The sequence below is a fragment of the Lissotriton vulgaris genome, chromosome 1_1 (genome assembly GCF_964263255.1).
Source record: "Lissotriton vulgaris chromosome 1_1, aLisVul1.2, whole genome shotgun sequence".
NCBI lineage: Eukaryota > Metazoa > Chordata > Amphibia > Caudata > Salamandridae > Lissotriton > Lissotriton vulgaris.
This window is the reverse complement of record NC_141685.1, coordinates 120093897-120111504: the sequence shown is the minus strand read 5'-3', so window position 1 is coordinate 120111504 and position 17608 is coordinate 120093897. Positions and strand designations below refer to the sequence as shown.

Here is a 17608-nt window from a genome sequence, read left to right as displayed (position 1 = left end):
TTTTTGGTAGGAGCCAGGGAAATAATGAAAAAGTAGGTAACTATATAGCCATACTGAGAGATTTGGCTAATACGTGCTAATTCATGCTAATACATGCTCGACAGTGCTCTTTCGATGAAAGCCCACGTCAACCAAGTATCTGGAACATGCTACGGATACTTAGACAATTGCGTAAAATTTTCAAATGGCTTCCGGTAGAGGCTAGAAAGCCTCTGGTTCAGGGGCTTATCATAAGCCGTCTGCATTATGGAAACGCCATGTTTACCTCGATTAATGAGGGCCTGGTCACCAAACTCCAAATACTGCACAATACGGTTGCAAGATTGGTGTTGGGTTTGCCATCGACGTCTGCCTCCGCACCCATCCTCAAAGCATTACATTGGCTGCCAGTGCGCTAGAGATGCCAATTTAAGATCTTAAGCCTCACCCATAGACTCCTTCATGGCACAGGCCCCTCTTACCTTGCTAAAAAACTAGCTTGGTATGCACGGTCAAGAACTCTACGTTCTAGTTCGAAGTTCCTTCTTTTCCAGCCTAAGGCTCGAACCTCCAGGAACGGGTGCAGGGCTTTTTCCTACTTGGCACCGCACTTATGGAACAAGCTGCCTTTTCATCTGACGTCTCTCTCCAACCATCTAGCGTTCCGCAGGAGTCTGAAAACTTGGCTCTTCCCTAAGTAATCCCCTCACGGTTTCACTCTTTCCCCACAGCGATGTTGTTTTCTTTTGCCAAGCGCCCTGAGACCTCTTTTGGTGAATTGTTGCGCTATACAAGAGCTTTTGACATTGACATTGACATAATTGAATGAATTAACTGATTCACTCATTTGTGATCAATTGGTACGTTCTATTTTTTTATGTTTGAAAGCTTTATTGAAAGAAAAAAGTATATAACAACAAGGTGACATCAGCAGGAACAAAAATGAGGAAGAGCAATCTAGAAGGAGAAAAAACATAAGCTACCAATGACACCGATAAAAAATCTAAGCATTTTCTATTTTAAAAGGGGGGGAGGGAGGGGGGAGGGAGGAAGCATAGTAATACCAATCCTATATATATGAACAGGAAAAACACTGTTGGCAAGCAAATCCAATGCACATAATGATTAACTAGAAAAGAAAAACATTATCTATAATATGTACGAAAAGAGCAAAGACTGAAATCTAAGAAAGAAAACAACAGGCAGGAGTACATATGTTCAAGGAGGTTTAAAATTTTCAGATGTAAGTGTAGTATAGCTTCTTTTGGCAGATTGACCTAGATATAAGGTATGGGGCAACCAGTAAAGTTCAACATTACGAGAGGGTTTACAAGATGAGGCAAGGGCAACATCAAGTCTATGAGAGTTACACAGGAGATTCCACCAACAACTCAAGGAAAGTTTCGTCAGGGACTTCCAATTGGAGGCAATGTGTTGGAGCGCAAGTGCTAACATGAGGTCAAAAAGGCAAAGTGAATGCATGGGGAGGTCCAAAGAGTCTGAGAGACTACCTAAAAACACCAAGGAGGGTGAGTAGGGAACAGAAAGAGTAAAAAGACGGGAAACGCGAGACCAAACTTGTGACCAGAAAACTTGAACAGAAGGACAGAGAAAGAATAGATGAAAAAGGTCAGCCTTAGGAGTATTACATGTCCAGCAGTTAGCCTCGGAAGAAGAAAGAAAGCAGGAAAGAGGAGAAAGATAAAGTCTATGATAAAAGAAAAAGATGGATTGAGTAAGGGATGCCGACCGAGAAATCTTCAAGGATTTAGTCCAAATCTTGTCCCAAAGAGAAAAAGGCCAAGAGCAACCTAGATCCTTCTCCCAGGAGAGCTCCGTTTTCGATTTAGGGCGTTCAGGATTAGGAGCAGAAAAAAAGCGATAAATAAGAGAAGCTTTAGGAATAGCGTTAAGAATGGTAAGAAGAGGAGAAGAGGGTAGAGGCGAGTCTGTAGAAGGGAGAGAGTAGTTACGATCCATAATAATTTCCATAAGAATATAGTATTTCTGTGCAAACGAACCAGGGCAATGAAACTGTGATTGAAATTGGGGAAAGGAGCGAGGTGAAGAACTATCAAAAAGGTGATGGATCCAAGTAATACCCCTCGACCTCCAAGAGGGCCAGGCGATAGGTCTGTTGCGGAAGAGAACAAGCGAGTTATACAAGATGGGCAAGAGTAGAAAAGATTCACGAGAGACAGTCAACGCTGAGAGCAAGGGTCTCAAAAGAGATGAAGTGTGTTTGAATAACGGGGACTTAAAATAGGGGGATTTAGAAGTAAAACGAAGCACATCCTGAAATGAAAAGGGTAACAGTAAAGAGTGCTCAACGTGAAGCCAAAGTGGGGTAAAAGGAGATGGATCTGGAGAAAGCCACGAGAAGCCTGACGTAGCGAGAAAGATTTATGATACAGGCGAAAATTTGGAAAGTTAACTCCACCGTTCGATTTGGATTGACGAAGAGCTAAAAGAGATATACAAGCCTTTTTCTGCTTCCAGAGGAATGTGGATAAAACAGAGTCAATACGGCGAAAATAAAGGGCCGGAATATGAACAACGCATGGACAGTAAATAAATCAAAAATCGGGGCAATCATCATCCTGACAGAATCAAGGCGACCCCACCAGGAGAGAAAACAGGGATTCCAGGAAGAAAGCAAGCCCTCAATTCTAGAAATAACTGCATTCATATTAAGCTTGATCGAAGAAGAAATGGAGTTAGAAAAAAGTACTCCAAGGTATTTGATCTTATTAGTATTCCACGCAAAGCCAGTAGAGGCAAAGAAATGCGGGAGACAAAATTTAGTTAATGGAAGAATCTCTGTTTTGTCAGAATTAATTTTGTATCCCGAGACAAGGGAAAATTTTGCAAATTCCTCGAGCAAGGAAGGAACAGAAGTGACTGGATCAGAAATAAGTAATAGAATATCATTCGCATAAGCAGATAATTTGAGCTGATGTTCTCCGTAAGGAAAGCCAGAGATAGAGGAGTTATTACAAATGGAAGATAGAAAAGGTTCAAGAGCTCAAATAAAAAGAAGAGGGGAAAGAGGACAGCCTTGACGAACTCCACGTTGAAGCCGGAAAGAGGGGGTAAGTTGACCATTTCCAAGGACCGAAGTTTTGGGCATAGAATATATTAAAGGAATAAAGGAAATAAACTTCGGGCCAAAACCATGCCATCTTAAGGATTCTGAAATGTAATAGTGTCCTCACTGGCCTCAACGAAATGTCTGAGATATCTAGGGCATAGAATACATATACCTATTTCTGACACTACAAATAATTAATTCATACAGACAAAAACCACTGATCAATGGCTAGATCTTGCAGGTGCTGATGGTGACATCTTGAAAGTAATTGCCACATAATGGTTTCTAGTAAATCACTGTAGCACGTGAATATTACTGCATTTAGTGTTGTACATGGTATTTTTAGACTGGCATTGCCTCGTAACAATTGAACTACCTTTGGAGCGCATAAACCATCTATAGTGCGTGAATAATATTAAAACATTGGTGGCTTCCTCCATTGCATATATGATTATGCTTGCGATCGATTGAAAGATCCTATTCTATCGAAAAGACGCTTTGAAGTGCGTTTCACAGTACAGGAGCATGGTTGAACCACAATCCCCAGCATGCAATGTGCTGTGCTGCCCCGGGTGAGAGAATAAACAATTCCGGGTTCATGGTACGCGAGCGGTCAACACTTACAATGGCGCCGCAAGAAAGGGAGCAGTGAAAGTATCCAGCGTGACTACGATGAGCTCAATAGGTAGTGCCCGCATGGTTTAAATAAAATAATATAACAAAGCGGACTTTCGCTAACGTCAAACCCAACCTTTATTGCAGCAATTAACTAAGGCATAAAGCAGAGCTGCGTTATCGGACATTGTGAAAGCGGTCCCGCTCCCAACGCAAAATGAGCACATGAAAAGTGCAAGGTATGTAGTGGGTGGTAATTGAGTGATTTAAGAGTTACGCTTTCTGAGTTGCAATGTTATAAAAAGGCATGAATAACATGTCACGTTTATAATGCAGAGAGGGAACCTTTGAACTAGGAAGGAAGTTCATGTGAGCAATTTGATTGCGGGATTTAAAGCTACCTACAGGTAGGCGAGCTACATTTTTTGTTTATTTAATGGAAATACAAAGCAATCATGCTAGTAAAATATCCCCCAACAGCAACAGTGGCCCTGATTAATGTTTTTTAGAGCAATTGCTGTTGGCTGCCATAGAACTGATACGAAAACTGAATGCATGACCGGAGACTTTTCAATAAGGTATGATTTGACCTGGCACAGTTTTTTTAAAAGTCGGCAAACATGAGGAGAAACTAGAATAACAGATATATTCCCCCACTTTTGTTTTTATAGATCGCGCTACACACAAATTAATAAGAAGCCCTGATGAAAGCCCGTTAAAGAAATAACGCGAGGCTAGAAACGCATCGGCAATTCCATAATTGGATGAAAATTATTTTTGTTGTCGATTCGATCCATGTTGAACCATATGAACTGTGGAAATATTTCTCTTCATTAGTGATTTGTATATAACTTGATTTATATATTGGTGCAATATTTATTATTGAATTCATGAAATTGTGAATGGTGCATTTTTCTAAAATTTGTTTGTTTAGTACAATTATTTTTGTTTGTTAAATGTATGGTAATGTAATGTCTCATTGTGTTAAATGTTTTTTCTGAAAATGAGAATGAGTTGTCCTTGGAAACTTTAAAAAAAACTATATATTATAAAGAAAAGGGAAAATAAATCCCATGCCACAAAAGGTATATAGTGTGGTATTGTTAAACTAAAAACATTTTAGAAAGGTTCATTTTTCTTATATACATCTTAAGGAAGCAAGCAGGAAAGACCAATCAACTCGATCAAAGGCTTTCTCATCATCTACAGAAATAGCTGCTAGGGGAATCGAGAGAGAAGAGGCCTTATTTAAAACATTAAGGAAAAGTCTAGAATTATCCGATGTAAGGCGACCCTTAACAAATTCGCATTGTTCCTTTCCAATGAGATGGGGCATAAAGGGGTCGAGACGTAAACCCAACAGTTTTGCAAACAACTTGTAATCAACATTAACTAAGGAAATTGGTCGGTAGTTCTTACAAAACTTAGGATCACGACCCTCTTTAGGAATGAGACATATAGTGGCATCTTGAAAAGACCCCTGAGCGAGTCCAGCGGAGAACAATGACTGAAAAAGAGAGAGAAGTTTAGGTAAAAGAAGATCGGAAAAATGTAAATAAAATTCAACCGGAGACCCGTCAGGACCCGGTGTCTTACCCTTGGTAAGAGAGGAAAGTGCTGCAGACAATTCATGAAGAGTAAAGTCCGTTTCGATGTCTGAGAAGTGAAGTTGAGATGTATCTGGTTTAGGCAGTTTATCAAAGTAAGATTGAAGAAGAGCTGGTGTAGGAGGGTTTTCTGGAGTATACAAAGACTCATAAAAGGATTAGAACTGTTCTAAGATTTCTTTATCTGTATGTAGGAGAACATTCGAGGGGGAATAAATCGAGTCAATGAAAGTACGTTCTTTACGAGATTTGAGATAGTTAGCAAGCATTTTGCCCGATTTTTTCTACCACCATAATAGCGCGCACTACTCCGAAGAAGAAAGGAAGATCCAGAGTCCGTGGTAAGTTTGTTGAATGCAATTTTGGCCCGAGGAAGTTTGGAAGACATCTGATGGGGAGAAGTGGTATAGAATTGGTGCTCCAAAGTTTTGATATGGGCAAGAGCGACTTTACGCTTTTGGAGAAATCGTTTCTTTTTCTTTGAAACGAAATCAATAACAAAACCACGGGCCGTAGCTTTGAAAGAATCCCAAAGAACATGGGGAGATAGAAGAGGATCGTAGTTGATCTTAAAGAATTCAGAAGTGAAAGAGCGAAAAGAGGAGGAAAAAAGAAGGTCAGTTAGTAAAGAGGAATTAAAACGCCAGCGAGACGATTTAGGAAGAGGGGGAAGGAGATCAAAGACTGAGACAATAGAGGCATGGTCAGAAATTACAAAAGGTTCAATAGAAGAAGACAGAAGATTTTGAGACAAGGAAGAGGAAAGGAAAATATAATCCAGGCGGGAAAAAGAGGCATGCGGGGGAGAAAAGAAAGAAAAGTCTAAGACATCTGGATGTGTGAGTCTCCAAGAATCTACAAGGTGAGCCTGTGTAATAGTATCTATAAACTGTTTATGAGGTTTGTGTGGGGTAAAACGAACAGATGATTTATGGTCTAAGAAGGGGTCAACTATCTGGTTACAATCGCCACCTAAAATGAAATAATCGTCTTTGTGTTGAATACGTTTGGAAGTGATGGAGGGCCAAAAAGAAGAGTCAAAGTTTGAGGGACCATAGACATTGAACACCGTAATCGGAATTGCATTAATAAGGAGTTTAGCTAAAACCCAACGAGCTTCCTCGTCTTTTTCCTCCAATACAATCTTACATTTGAGTCGCTTGTGAATCAAAATAGCAACTCCATTCTTTTTCTGAGAAGCTGGAGAAAATAAAACCGTACCAACCCACTGTCTTTTCAGTTTCATGGACTCAAGATCAGAGAGGTGGGTCTCTTGGAGAAGTACAATATCGGGATTATAGGAAGACAGGTGGGATAGTACTCTCTGCCGCTTAATAGGATTATTAAAACCTTTCACATTCCATGAAACAACTTTAAAACTTAAAACATGGTAAAATGTTCAAAGTCAAAAAGTGCAGAACAAATTGTAAAGGCAGCAAGCCAACCATTAAAAAAGTCAGAAAGAAGAAAGAAGGAAAGGAGAATACAAATGTGAATGGAAAAAAGAAGGGAGAAAGGAGAGGAAGGGGAGTCAGCAAAAGGAAGGAAGGAAGGAAGAAGGCAGAGAAGACAGTACATATCCATAAGGATGACTGCAAGAAACATACTTGAGAGGGGAGATACACAGAGGGAAGTGGGGAAGTGGTGATGCGTTACAAGACGGGGAAGACCAGGATCAGAAGCATGACCGCACCAAGACCTCACAGAACCTCGAGGGATGACATAGGGTGAGGGGGATAACCAGTACACATCTGTATAAGGAGAGAAAGAACAATTAATAGAAGAAACAAATGAAAAGTGCAGCAATGAAAAGTGTAGTTGGGAATAAGCGTTACAAGATACTGAGGGAAGACAAATAGGAGAACTAGCCACATTAACCAATGAAACTAATGGAAGGTACTAGAGGCACGTAAAACAATAGAAAAATACAGAGAAGAAAGGAACATCTAGAGACTACAATCAAAAATATAACATTATCAGTCAGCCACTGTTTGAAGGGAGGGGTCCATTCCATCGTTGTTATGTAGAAGGATGAAATTCTGCAGTTCGCCAGGATCTTGAAATAACCAAGTCTTGTTTTGATGGGTGACCCTGAAGGTACATGGGTGAAACAGGCCATATCGGGCTCCAAGAGATCGCAGAGAAGGGCGAAGGGCCAGGAATTCCTTTCGCCTGGAAGCAGTAGCATTAGAGACATATTGGGACAGAAAGACACGCTGACCCAGCCAGGATATCTGCCTTTTGGCTCTAGCAGCAGAAAGAATGGACAGCAAGTCTGTGAATTTCAGGAAGAGGATGATAACACCACGAGGCCTCGTAGAGGTGGAAGTACACGAACCAAGTCTGTGAGCCCTTTGTATGCTGATGGATGTAGAAGGTGGCATGTCCAATAATTTTGGAAGGAAGGCAGTAAAGAAAGTGACTGGATCATCACCCTAAAGAGCTTCTGGCAGACCATAAATATGAAGGTTATTCCTCCTATTGCGATTTTCCAAGTCCTCCGTGTGATGTTGTAGGGTTAGAACAGTCTTTTCCAAAGAAGCAATGCGTTGTGTGTTGGAATGGACCTCAGGAATTTGATGTTCGATTGAAGAGATGCAAGTATCCATGACTTCCCATTTGTCTTTTAGAAGCTGCATATCCTTACTTGTTTCCTCATTGAATGGACGTAATGCGCGAATCTCTTCTAAAATTAGATCAATGGAAGACGAGCATGGTGGTGAATCTGATGAGGGAGAGTCTTGCTTCAATCTCTTGATAGACGTTGCAGGAGGTGATGACTTATTAGATGGTGGATGACCTGAAGAGGAACGCTGAGAGGAGGAGGTCGCCATCTGGGAAGGTTGTGTGGAAACACGTAAGCTGGAGGAAGTCCTCACAGAGGTGTTCGTAGAGGGGATAAAAACAAATTTTGCCTTTTGCAAGTTAACCATAGGAGAGGTCAATTTAAAAAAAAAAATACAGCTGACAACGGTATATACTCTGAACTACTACCACAAGGGTGGGAGACTCAAGCCACTTAAAATAAAATGATCACCCAAGGGTCAGTAAAAGAACAATAAACTTTGCCAGTCCACTGCCAGTACACTTCAGCACTTTTAGTACACTTCAGCGCATTTTAGTAAACTTCAGCACTTTTAGGTTTAAAGCATTTTATTAAGACAAAAACATAGGGGGAGGGAACAGGAGGTTAAGGTTACATACAATCAAGTGAAAGAAGCTAAGCATGATACTATGAGCGCGATGGTGGACAAGGCTGCTGTGGAAAAGGAAACAACGGCAGATGAGAAAGCTGAGTATAATCAACACCATCAGTCTGAGCAGAAAAGGGAAAGCAATAATACAAAAAAAAAAACAACCTGCCATCCCCTAGAACCCCCCCCCCCGAACACCCCAACTCACCCCAACTCCCACCCCACCCCCCTTCCAATGCTCCACTAATAACGCTACCTGCCCTCCCGCTACGCCCCCCTCCCCATGAGCCCAGCTCTCGTGTCCCCCTAGTCGGTTGAAATCACCGGTGGTGTCAATCTTAGAAGCCTGAGGTACCTCGGGCAGGTGAGTTCCCTAAATTCCGTAGTTAAAAGCGTGTGAAAGGGTTGCCATAGCTCATCAAATTGGTCCACGTCCCCCGCCACCATGAGTGATAATTGCTCCATACCCAGCACATGCCAGAGCCTGTGCAACCAACCTGTGATGGAGGGGACCGTGGTGGTACGCCAGTGGATCAGGATGTTCTGAATCGCTGAGCCCAGCGCTATCGCAATTTGCCTGCCCCTGCGGGACTTCTGCGGGTACATCAGACCATTAGGAAGGCCCAGCAATACATACGCCGGGAAGCGCGGTAATTCAATTTCAAAATGCACATCAATCTCATCAAGAACTTCCTTCCAATAAGCTGCTAACAAGGGACAATCCCAAAGTATATGTGAAAGGGTCCCCACCTGACCACAACCTCTCCAGCACTCCCTCTCGATATGCCTGTTCATCTCGTGCAGTCTCTCCGGGGTGTAGTACCAATATGTGGACACCTTGGTGAATGTTTCCGTGAGGCCAGTGTGATATGCCGAGTGTCTCGCGCGATGTGCAATTTGGTCCCATTCCTTATGGCTAAGCGTCCTCCCCAATTCCCTGTTCCATCGTTCCCTGCCTGGGTTATAGTAGTGAAACGGAGGGGGCTGCAAGAATTTATAAAGATCGGTGATTAGTTTAGCATCGGAGGCGCGGGTCACCAACCACCGCTCATATGGTGTTATCTGACGATCAGCGGTGTCCCGCACCTGGGGTTGAAGCGCCCAGTGCCGGACCTGCATATATCGCAGCCTATCTGACTCCGGCAGTTGTAACTCCTGTTGTAGTTGCTGAAAGGGACCACCCCCTCCGACCCATAAATCTGAAAGAGCGCTCGGCAGCCCGCCGCCCTCCAGTGGGAAAAGCGCCTGGCTCCATCCCAGGGGAGAAATCAGGATTATCCGCTATCGGCGTAAAAGGCGAAGGGAATGGGGTGAGTTCCCGAACCTCACTAACTGCGTCCCACACCCTCAGAATGGAACCTCCTGGAGGGTACGCCCCGCCACCGCCTGGTCTTGAAAGAGCCAGTACTTATCGGATTCCCACCTGCTCCACTCCACAAGGTAGCGCAACTGCGCCGCCTGAAAATATTTCCGGAGGTCCGGGATACCAAGGCCCCCCGCCTCCGGGGCGAGCGTGGAGAGAACCCTCTTCATCCGCGGCTTGCGGCCTTGCCAAACAAAGCGTGTGATGTCCGCTTGCGTCTGCCTGGTCCAGCCCACCGGAGGTTGGAGCGGCAAGGCTCGGAAAAAGTATAGAATCTGGGGCAGAACCGTCATCTTGACCGCAGCAATCCTGCCGAGCCAGGACAACAGGCTTTTGCTCCAGCGGCCTAGCTCCTCCTTGATTTTCCTGCTAAGAGAGGCATAATTGGCCGTTACCATCGCTGGCAACGTCGGCGCCAGTAGAATCCCAAGGTATGGCACCAGGGATGATGACCACTGCATGGGAAAGAGCCGCTGGAGGTCCCGTCTAGTATCCGCGGCCAGAGACACATCTAGAGCCACCGACTTGCCTATGTTCATTTTGAAACCGGTCACTCACGAAAAAGCGTCCAGTTCATAATTACAGGCGGGAAGGGCCCTCCTAGGATCGTCCAGGGTCAACAGGACATCATTCGCATAAAGACTGACCGTGTGGACATACTGCCCCATCTTGATCCCGATCGCATCCGGGGTTTTGGCGGATCCTCTGGGCAAACGGCTCCATATAAAGAGCAAAGAGGAGTGGGGAAAGCGGGCACCCCTGCCTAGTGCCCCGTTCGATTGCAAAGCTACGGGAGCTACACCCATTGACTCCCACCGTCGCCGAAGGGTACTTGTAGCAATTGAAGACCATCGAGCAGAATTTGTCACCAATGCCCAGTTTCCTGAGCACCTGCTCGAGATAAGGCCAGTGAACCCTGTTGAAAGCTTTCTCAGCATCCACCGCCAGCAGCATCCGCTCGCCGGGGATCCGCGAAGCCTTCTCCAAAATGTGCGCTACTCGTTTAGTGTTGTCGACTGTTTGTCTACCAGGCACAAAGCCAGCTTGATCGGCCTCAACCAGACCCGGGAGGTGCAGGGCCAGCCTGGACGCCAAAATCCTCGTGTACAATTTGAGGTCGACATTCAGGAGAGAGATAGGCCGCATAGGGCCCGGTCCTCCCCAGGTTTCGGGATCACGGAGACCGTTGCTTTCATGAGGTCTGGTGGGATGGCTCCCGATTTGGAAAAGGAGTTAAACAGCCGTGCGAGGATAGGGGCCACAACCGAGCAGAAGGTTTTATAAAACAGGGACGTGTAACCGTCCGGGCCCGGAGCTTTCCCGTGCTTGAGTCTGGCTATCGCAGAAATCACCTCCTCCACGTGGAAGTCACGCTCGAGGTATTCCGCCTGAGCGGGGTCCAGCGCCGGAAGGGTCGCGGACTCCAGATATTCCGTGGCATCCCGCGACGAAGGGGGCTCCCCCGAGTATAGCGCTTCATAGAAACTACAAAAAGTTTCCGCAACCGCAGCATCACCAGAAACCGCCACCCCGTCAGCACCCAATAGTTCTTTCACTACGTTACGCTGGTGCGCGATACAAAGCCTATTTGCCAAGAGTTTGCCACACCTATCCCCCCCGTGTAAAATGCATGTTTCAGACGCAGCGCTGCGTATTCCGCCCTGTCCATGTCCAGCGCCGACAGGAGCTTCCTGGCAGCCTTCAACTGCCTCCACACCCTCGGAGCTCCCGTACGGCGGTGGACCTGCTCCAGTTCCTGGACCTGGGAAGTCAGCTCCTCCCTCTTGCGCTGCCTCTCTCTATTTTCTGCCGAGGAGATGGAGATGAACTCCCCCCTGAGAACCGCCTTCAGCGCCGCCCACTGTGTCGCCAGTGAAGTGTCTGAGTTGTCGTTGTGCGCCTGGTATTCCCGGATCGCCTCCTCAATATGCTTCACAACCGTCTTTTTGTGCAGAAGGGTGTCCCTAAAGCGCCCCACCCCCCTAGAGGGGGAGGTTGTCGGCCACGCAAACGTGCCCACGACCGGCGCATGATCAGACAGTGACAGGACGCCAATGTCCGCTGCCGTAGCAGCGGCACGCATCAGTCCACTAACCAAAAAGTAGTCCAACCGTGCGTAAGTCCGGTGCGCATGCGAGTAATAGGAATAGTCCCTATCTGTAGGGTGGAGGGTGCGCCACAGATCATGCAAATCCATGTCAGTGATTCGGGCCTTCCCAGCCTGGGAAAGTTCCCCAGTCTGCGGGAATCGCTGCGCTATCTAGTGCAGAATCAAAGACTATATTTAAATCACCCTCTAGTATGACATGTCGATCAGGGGAGGCAGTCACGTCTACCAGCACCGAGTCCAGAAAGCACTCTTGGTGGTCATTTGGGCTGTATAAGGAACCAATGGTGAATGATGTGTCCCCCAGGCGGAGGCGGTATGCCAAAAGCCTCCCCTTCTGTTCCGCAAATTTGTACAACACCTCCCCCCTGAAGGAGCTCGATAGCAGAATAGCCACCTCCGCGGTCTTGGACGTAGGAGAGGAGAAAAACTGACTTGGGAACTTGGCAGAGCGCATTCTGTGACAATCACGGGACAATAAATGGGTTTCTTGTAGGAGGCATATGTCAGCTTGTGTCCCCTCCAGCAGAGATAAAATCGCCCTTCGCTTCACAGGGTTATTCAGACCCTTAACATTAAGGGTCACCACCTTCAGGGACGACATACCCCCTAGGGTCCGGAGAAGCTATGCCGCGGGCAGACAATAGGCGGAGCAGCAGCGCAGGACAAGCAAAATAGGACCAAGCGTTACCATATGAGATATTGGACGGTTCCTACCCAACCCCTGAACAACTCCCAACCCCACCCCAAACTAACCGGTGGCAACCAGCCAAATTCCTACTCATGCACAAACAACCCATTTTCCCAGTCAAGTCCCAAAACGGACAAGTCTGCGGAAAGTACCAAAAGTGGACGTCCGGCCACTCGTTCTCCCCGCCCTCCCCCGGCCCTCCCTCTGACCCCCAAACCTGGCACCGAAGAAGCTATGTCCATCTCCCCCCGGAGTGAGTCTACGCCGTCAAGGCCACACCGTTCGTGGCGGCCGAGTCCCTGGCCGCTTCTCTCAGAGCACTGGCCATGTCCGCTCTAATGGTGGGCGAGTCAGGTCGTCCAGCGCTCGCCGCCGATCTCCTCGCTGACCGCCGTCATCCTCCTCTATCCGAACGCCTCCAGGTTGGCGTTGCTCCATCCTCTTCCGTGGCCGTGAGACCCAAGACACCGCAGACATCCTGCAAGGAACGCAGCTGGTGCAGTACCCCGTTCCAACGGAATATCAAACGAAAGGGGTGCCCCCAGGAGTACGGTGTCTCGTGCTCTCGCAGGAAATCGGTTGCAATTTTGAAGGACCTACACTTCTGTAGTGTGATAGCAGACAGGTCCTGATACAGCGCCACAGGTCATTCTCGGAATGTCAATGGCTGTTTTCTGCAAGCCTCGGACATGATGCACTCCTTCACCGGGAAGTCTGGGAGGTAGGCCAAGATGTCCGGCGGAGGCGCCGCCGACTGTCGCTGTCAGCCAAGTCTGTGGGCCCTGTCGATGCGGATCGGGAAGTCCGCGGGCTCTCCCAGAATCTCCCGGAACAAGTCCTGCAGATAGCCCATCAGGTCTGTCCCCTCATCTGCGGACAGCACACCCCGTACTCGTATGTTATTCCTCCTCGACCTGTTCTCCAGGTCCTCGTTATGGGCTTGGAGTTCAACATGTTGCTCCCTGAGACGGAGAACGTCCTGCTGCAAATGGACAATCTCGTCGTCCCGACGTTGGGCCGCCGCCTCCACCGTCTCCATCCGTTCGCCGAGACCCTCCACCTCCCTGCGGACCTCGCATACTTCACTGGCCACCTCCTGCTTCAGCGTCTGAAAGTCAGCCTTAAGCGAGCTGAACAGTTCCTCCATGAAGGACCTCGTGACGGGAGGCTCACCCCCGGTTGGGTCCGCAGCAGCCCGGGAAGAGCTCGGAGACGGTTGCGCCCTGTCTCGCTGTTGCTGGGCTCTGCTAAGCATGTCCGGCAGGGTGCGGTCCCCTTTCCTCGATCCTCGGTTTCCCGACATTCATGCCCCGTGAGCTGCCGCCCTCCACTGAGTCAGGAACACGGGCTCCGGCCACCAGCAGTAGGCCCGGCCTCGATGAGTCTCCAACGGCCGGCAGAACTCTGCCAGGGGGGACGCCCACTGTAGTAGGGACACCAGGGGCCCTGCGCCACAGATGACAAAATGGCGGGCCGGTCCAGTCGCAGAGGGCCGCTCGTTGCCCAGCCAAAGTTCCAACGTAGGCCCCCGCAGGGGGAACCCAGGCTGCCGCGTCCCACAGGAAAGAAGAGCTATGCAGGGGCAGAGGTGCAGGAGTCGACCCCAGGCGACACTGGAGGGGGGCTGCGTCACCGTCGCCGTGAAGACAAGATGGCGGTTGGGCGGGGCCGGGCAGATCGTCCAGGCCCGGCAATGCCACCAAGGCCACGCTAAGAGTCAGATACACAGAGGAAAGTTCTATCCAGGGCCGACCAGCCAGAGAGGAGAAACAGTAGACCTGGCTCCTGGTCCTAAGCACTGTCGCCAACTGGCGACGGGGCCGGGGCCCGCACAACGTGGGAGGCCACCACCGCAAATCCAAGCACCATCACGATCACACCGCAGGGTCCACGCTCAGCGATGTCTCGCGGCAGCTATCCCTCTGACGATCCCATTCGGGTACCGGGGCGAGCTCCACTCCAGATCACTAGACATCAGCACCAGGCCCCAGCCGAGGCTCCCGGACAGCGCCCCGCTCCGCTCCGGCTCTAAGGCGCTCCACCGTCCGGCTATCGGTCTCTAAGCGTGCTTCCGCCGGAGCGATCGGGCCAGAGTAGCATCATAGTGTGCCCCAGGGTCTCCGCCGCCCGTCCCTCAGCCGCTGAGCTTCAGCGGGGGGAGAGAAGCTGATGGAAAAGGGCTCGGGCCTAGTCGGGCCGGAGGAGCTGCGGGAAGAAGCGTCCGCTCACCCCGCCATCTGGGCCACGCCCCCAACTTCAGCACTTTTAGTACACTTCAGCGCATTTTAATAAGCTTCAGCACTTTTTAGAACATTTCAGCACATTTTAGTACACTACAGGGCTCCAGTAGAAAGAAAAACATCCCTGGGGAAAGTCACTTGAAAGAAGGGCCAGTCATTGAGCAGCCTTCATCAGCAAAAGGGAAGATAGCCACCTCAGAGGTAGAGAGGAGCCTTCAGTACAATGGGAAAGGCGCTTTCAGTTGGTAACTGGGTTCTGCATGGAGACCCGGAGTGAGGAGGGACACAAAACAATGGCCTGAGAAAGTCATAGGAGGGAGCCCAACTCAGTTGTGGAGATAGAATGTGGCTCACAAGGAGGAAATGAAAAACGAGGTCATGAGAGCCGTCAGCGCTGAGGAGGCAGTCGCACAAAATGGCGGGTACCTGAAGCGCAATCTTAATGTTGCGATTACAGCTGACAGGCGGCTCCTTGGATATCACAGAGCTGCTCCATGGACTCCCTATGTGTTCCGGTCACGAAATCCAGAAAGCAGCAACCGAAGCATACCTCCTCACCAAGGGAAAACTGCAGCGAGGTGATACGGTGCGGCGGAGCTCCACACCTAGCCGGCCATCTTGCGTGGCATCCAAGCCACGCCCCCATTTGGTACGTTCTATTAATAACAAAAAGATTCAAGAAAAATTGTTAGTTGGTAATCTAACCTTAAAAGTGCAATTGATATTGCGAAGAGTGTTGAACACACAGCTGAATGCATTAAAGAGATGAATGGATCACCCGAACAAGGAGCAAATGACATCTCAAGAGAACTGGGAAATGTTTGTGCTATTAAAAGACAAAAGAAGAGTGGTGTGTATAAGGAGATTAATAAGGAAAGATACAGCTCTGAATAATAGACTCAAGTGTTTCGGTGTGGCAGTCCTGGGCATTTAGCGAATAATGTTCATTGTTTAGCCAGAACAGCCATGTGCAGGAAATGTAACCACAAAGGACACTTAGCGCGTGTATGTAATGATATGTCAAGCAGAACTGTAAATGTTATTGAAACCACAGAGGAGGACAGAGGTAGATATGTGCTCCAAGTAACACTAAATGGAAACAACGACGTACATATGGTTGATCTGCCAAAGTGTGAGATTGGGTTAGATGGACAAAAGATTGAAGTTTATGCAGATTCTTGCTCACCTTTTACTTTCATTAACAGTAAAACTTACCATGCTAATGTTCGAGATGATTTGTCCTCCTTCCAAGAACCAGATGTAATTCCGGTTGGGTACAAAAAGGACCCCATACACTTGGAAAGTGTTGCTATCATGAGACTAACATTCAAGGACAGAAGCACTGTAGGGAAGGTGTATATAGTAAAACATGGATCAATCCTTCTATGTTGGTAGCATCAAAAAGATTTAGGTATAAAACTAGATCCCACATCGGAAGTTCCGTAATGTTGGTTGAACGATCAGTTTGTGGCAGTGAATTGTTGGATGAATTCTCAGAGGTATGCACTGATACGCTGGGGTGTTTGAGAGAGTTTCAGCTTAAAGTTAAGTTAAAGGAAGGTGCAAAACCTGTTGTACATAAATGTAGGTACATACCGATAATGATGAGAGAACCGCTCAGACAAGAACTTGTCTTGTCTGAAAAACTGTCTGAAACTCCCCCCCCCCCCCCGGGCCCTCATAAAGTTTTATGGAAGCCCTGGAGCCCTGGTCACTACTTCGTCGCTGCTGGTTACTAGGTCAACCAACTTTAATATTGTTGGGGACTTCAATCTGCACTTGGAAGTCAAGATAGGGAGATTAGGAATCTTTTAGCACACCTTGCTGCCTTCCATCTTACAATATGTCGCTAAAAGTACTCATTCTGCTGGTGGTTTGTTAGATCCTTTTTTTTTCAAATCTACTGGCTCTCACAGCTACCCTCCCTCCCCATGACCTGGTCCGATCACTATCTGTTGACATTGACACCACAGGGAATAGGACCTTTTGAAGAAGCTCCTCAGAAATCCATTCTAAAACTTCCCTGGCATGAGTTGGATGCTAATCGCTTCTGAAACATACTCCTCTCTCATGGGCCTAACCTCCCTAACAACCCGGATAGGGCTAACAGTATCTTGTCAGATCGGATTTCGCATACTCCCGACACTCTGATCCCTGCTAAGATGTCCCACAGCCGCAGATCACAATCTGGCCCTTGGTTTAATGACAAACTGGCTCAGGCTAGGAGAGAGTGCAAAGCCCTGGAAAGGGCTTGGAGAAGACGGTATGACCCATCTCTGAAAATACAATATCGAGCAGCCATTAAACAATACCACAAGTCTATTCTGAAGGTGAGGGCGGACTTTTCTTCAGACATAATTAAGAACAGCAGCAATCCCACTAAATGTATATTCTCCTTACTTAAGGATCCTAAACATTCTGGGCATCCCATTTCATCCCCTCTCACTTCCAACGAGCAATGTGAGATCCTTGCTGCCTTTTTTATCAAAAAGGTGGATGATATCTACAAAACATTTCCTCATACAGTGTCCCCAATAGGCCGGCCTATCCCCTTGGCCGTCACCGGCCCATCACTTTCCACATTACCTGTGCTTTCCCAAGAAGCCAGGCGATACAAAAGGGGATGATGGACGGAGCGTTTGAGCAAATCAAACACTCACCCCCAGTCAACTGATCTGGGTTTAATCCATCACCATTCTTTAGCTCACTCTGCCACCCCAG

The 17608-nt window shown here is 47.6% G+C and overlaps 1 protein-coding gene across 1 annotated transcript in view; it reads right to left on the bottom strand.

Moving 5' to 3' along the window:
• The window catches only part of LOC147737710 (uncharacterized), a gene marked incomplete at its 5' end in the record, with an annotated part of 334361 nt that overhangs the window by 252738 nt on the left and 64015 nt on the right, over positions 1-17608 (bottom strand). The window contains 2 exon segments of the mRNA XM_086924964.1: positions 5282-5422; positions 7940-8126. Of these exon segments, the coding sequence (XP_086781090.1) occupies positions 5282-5422; positions 7940-8126 (328 nt within the window).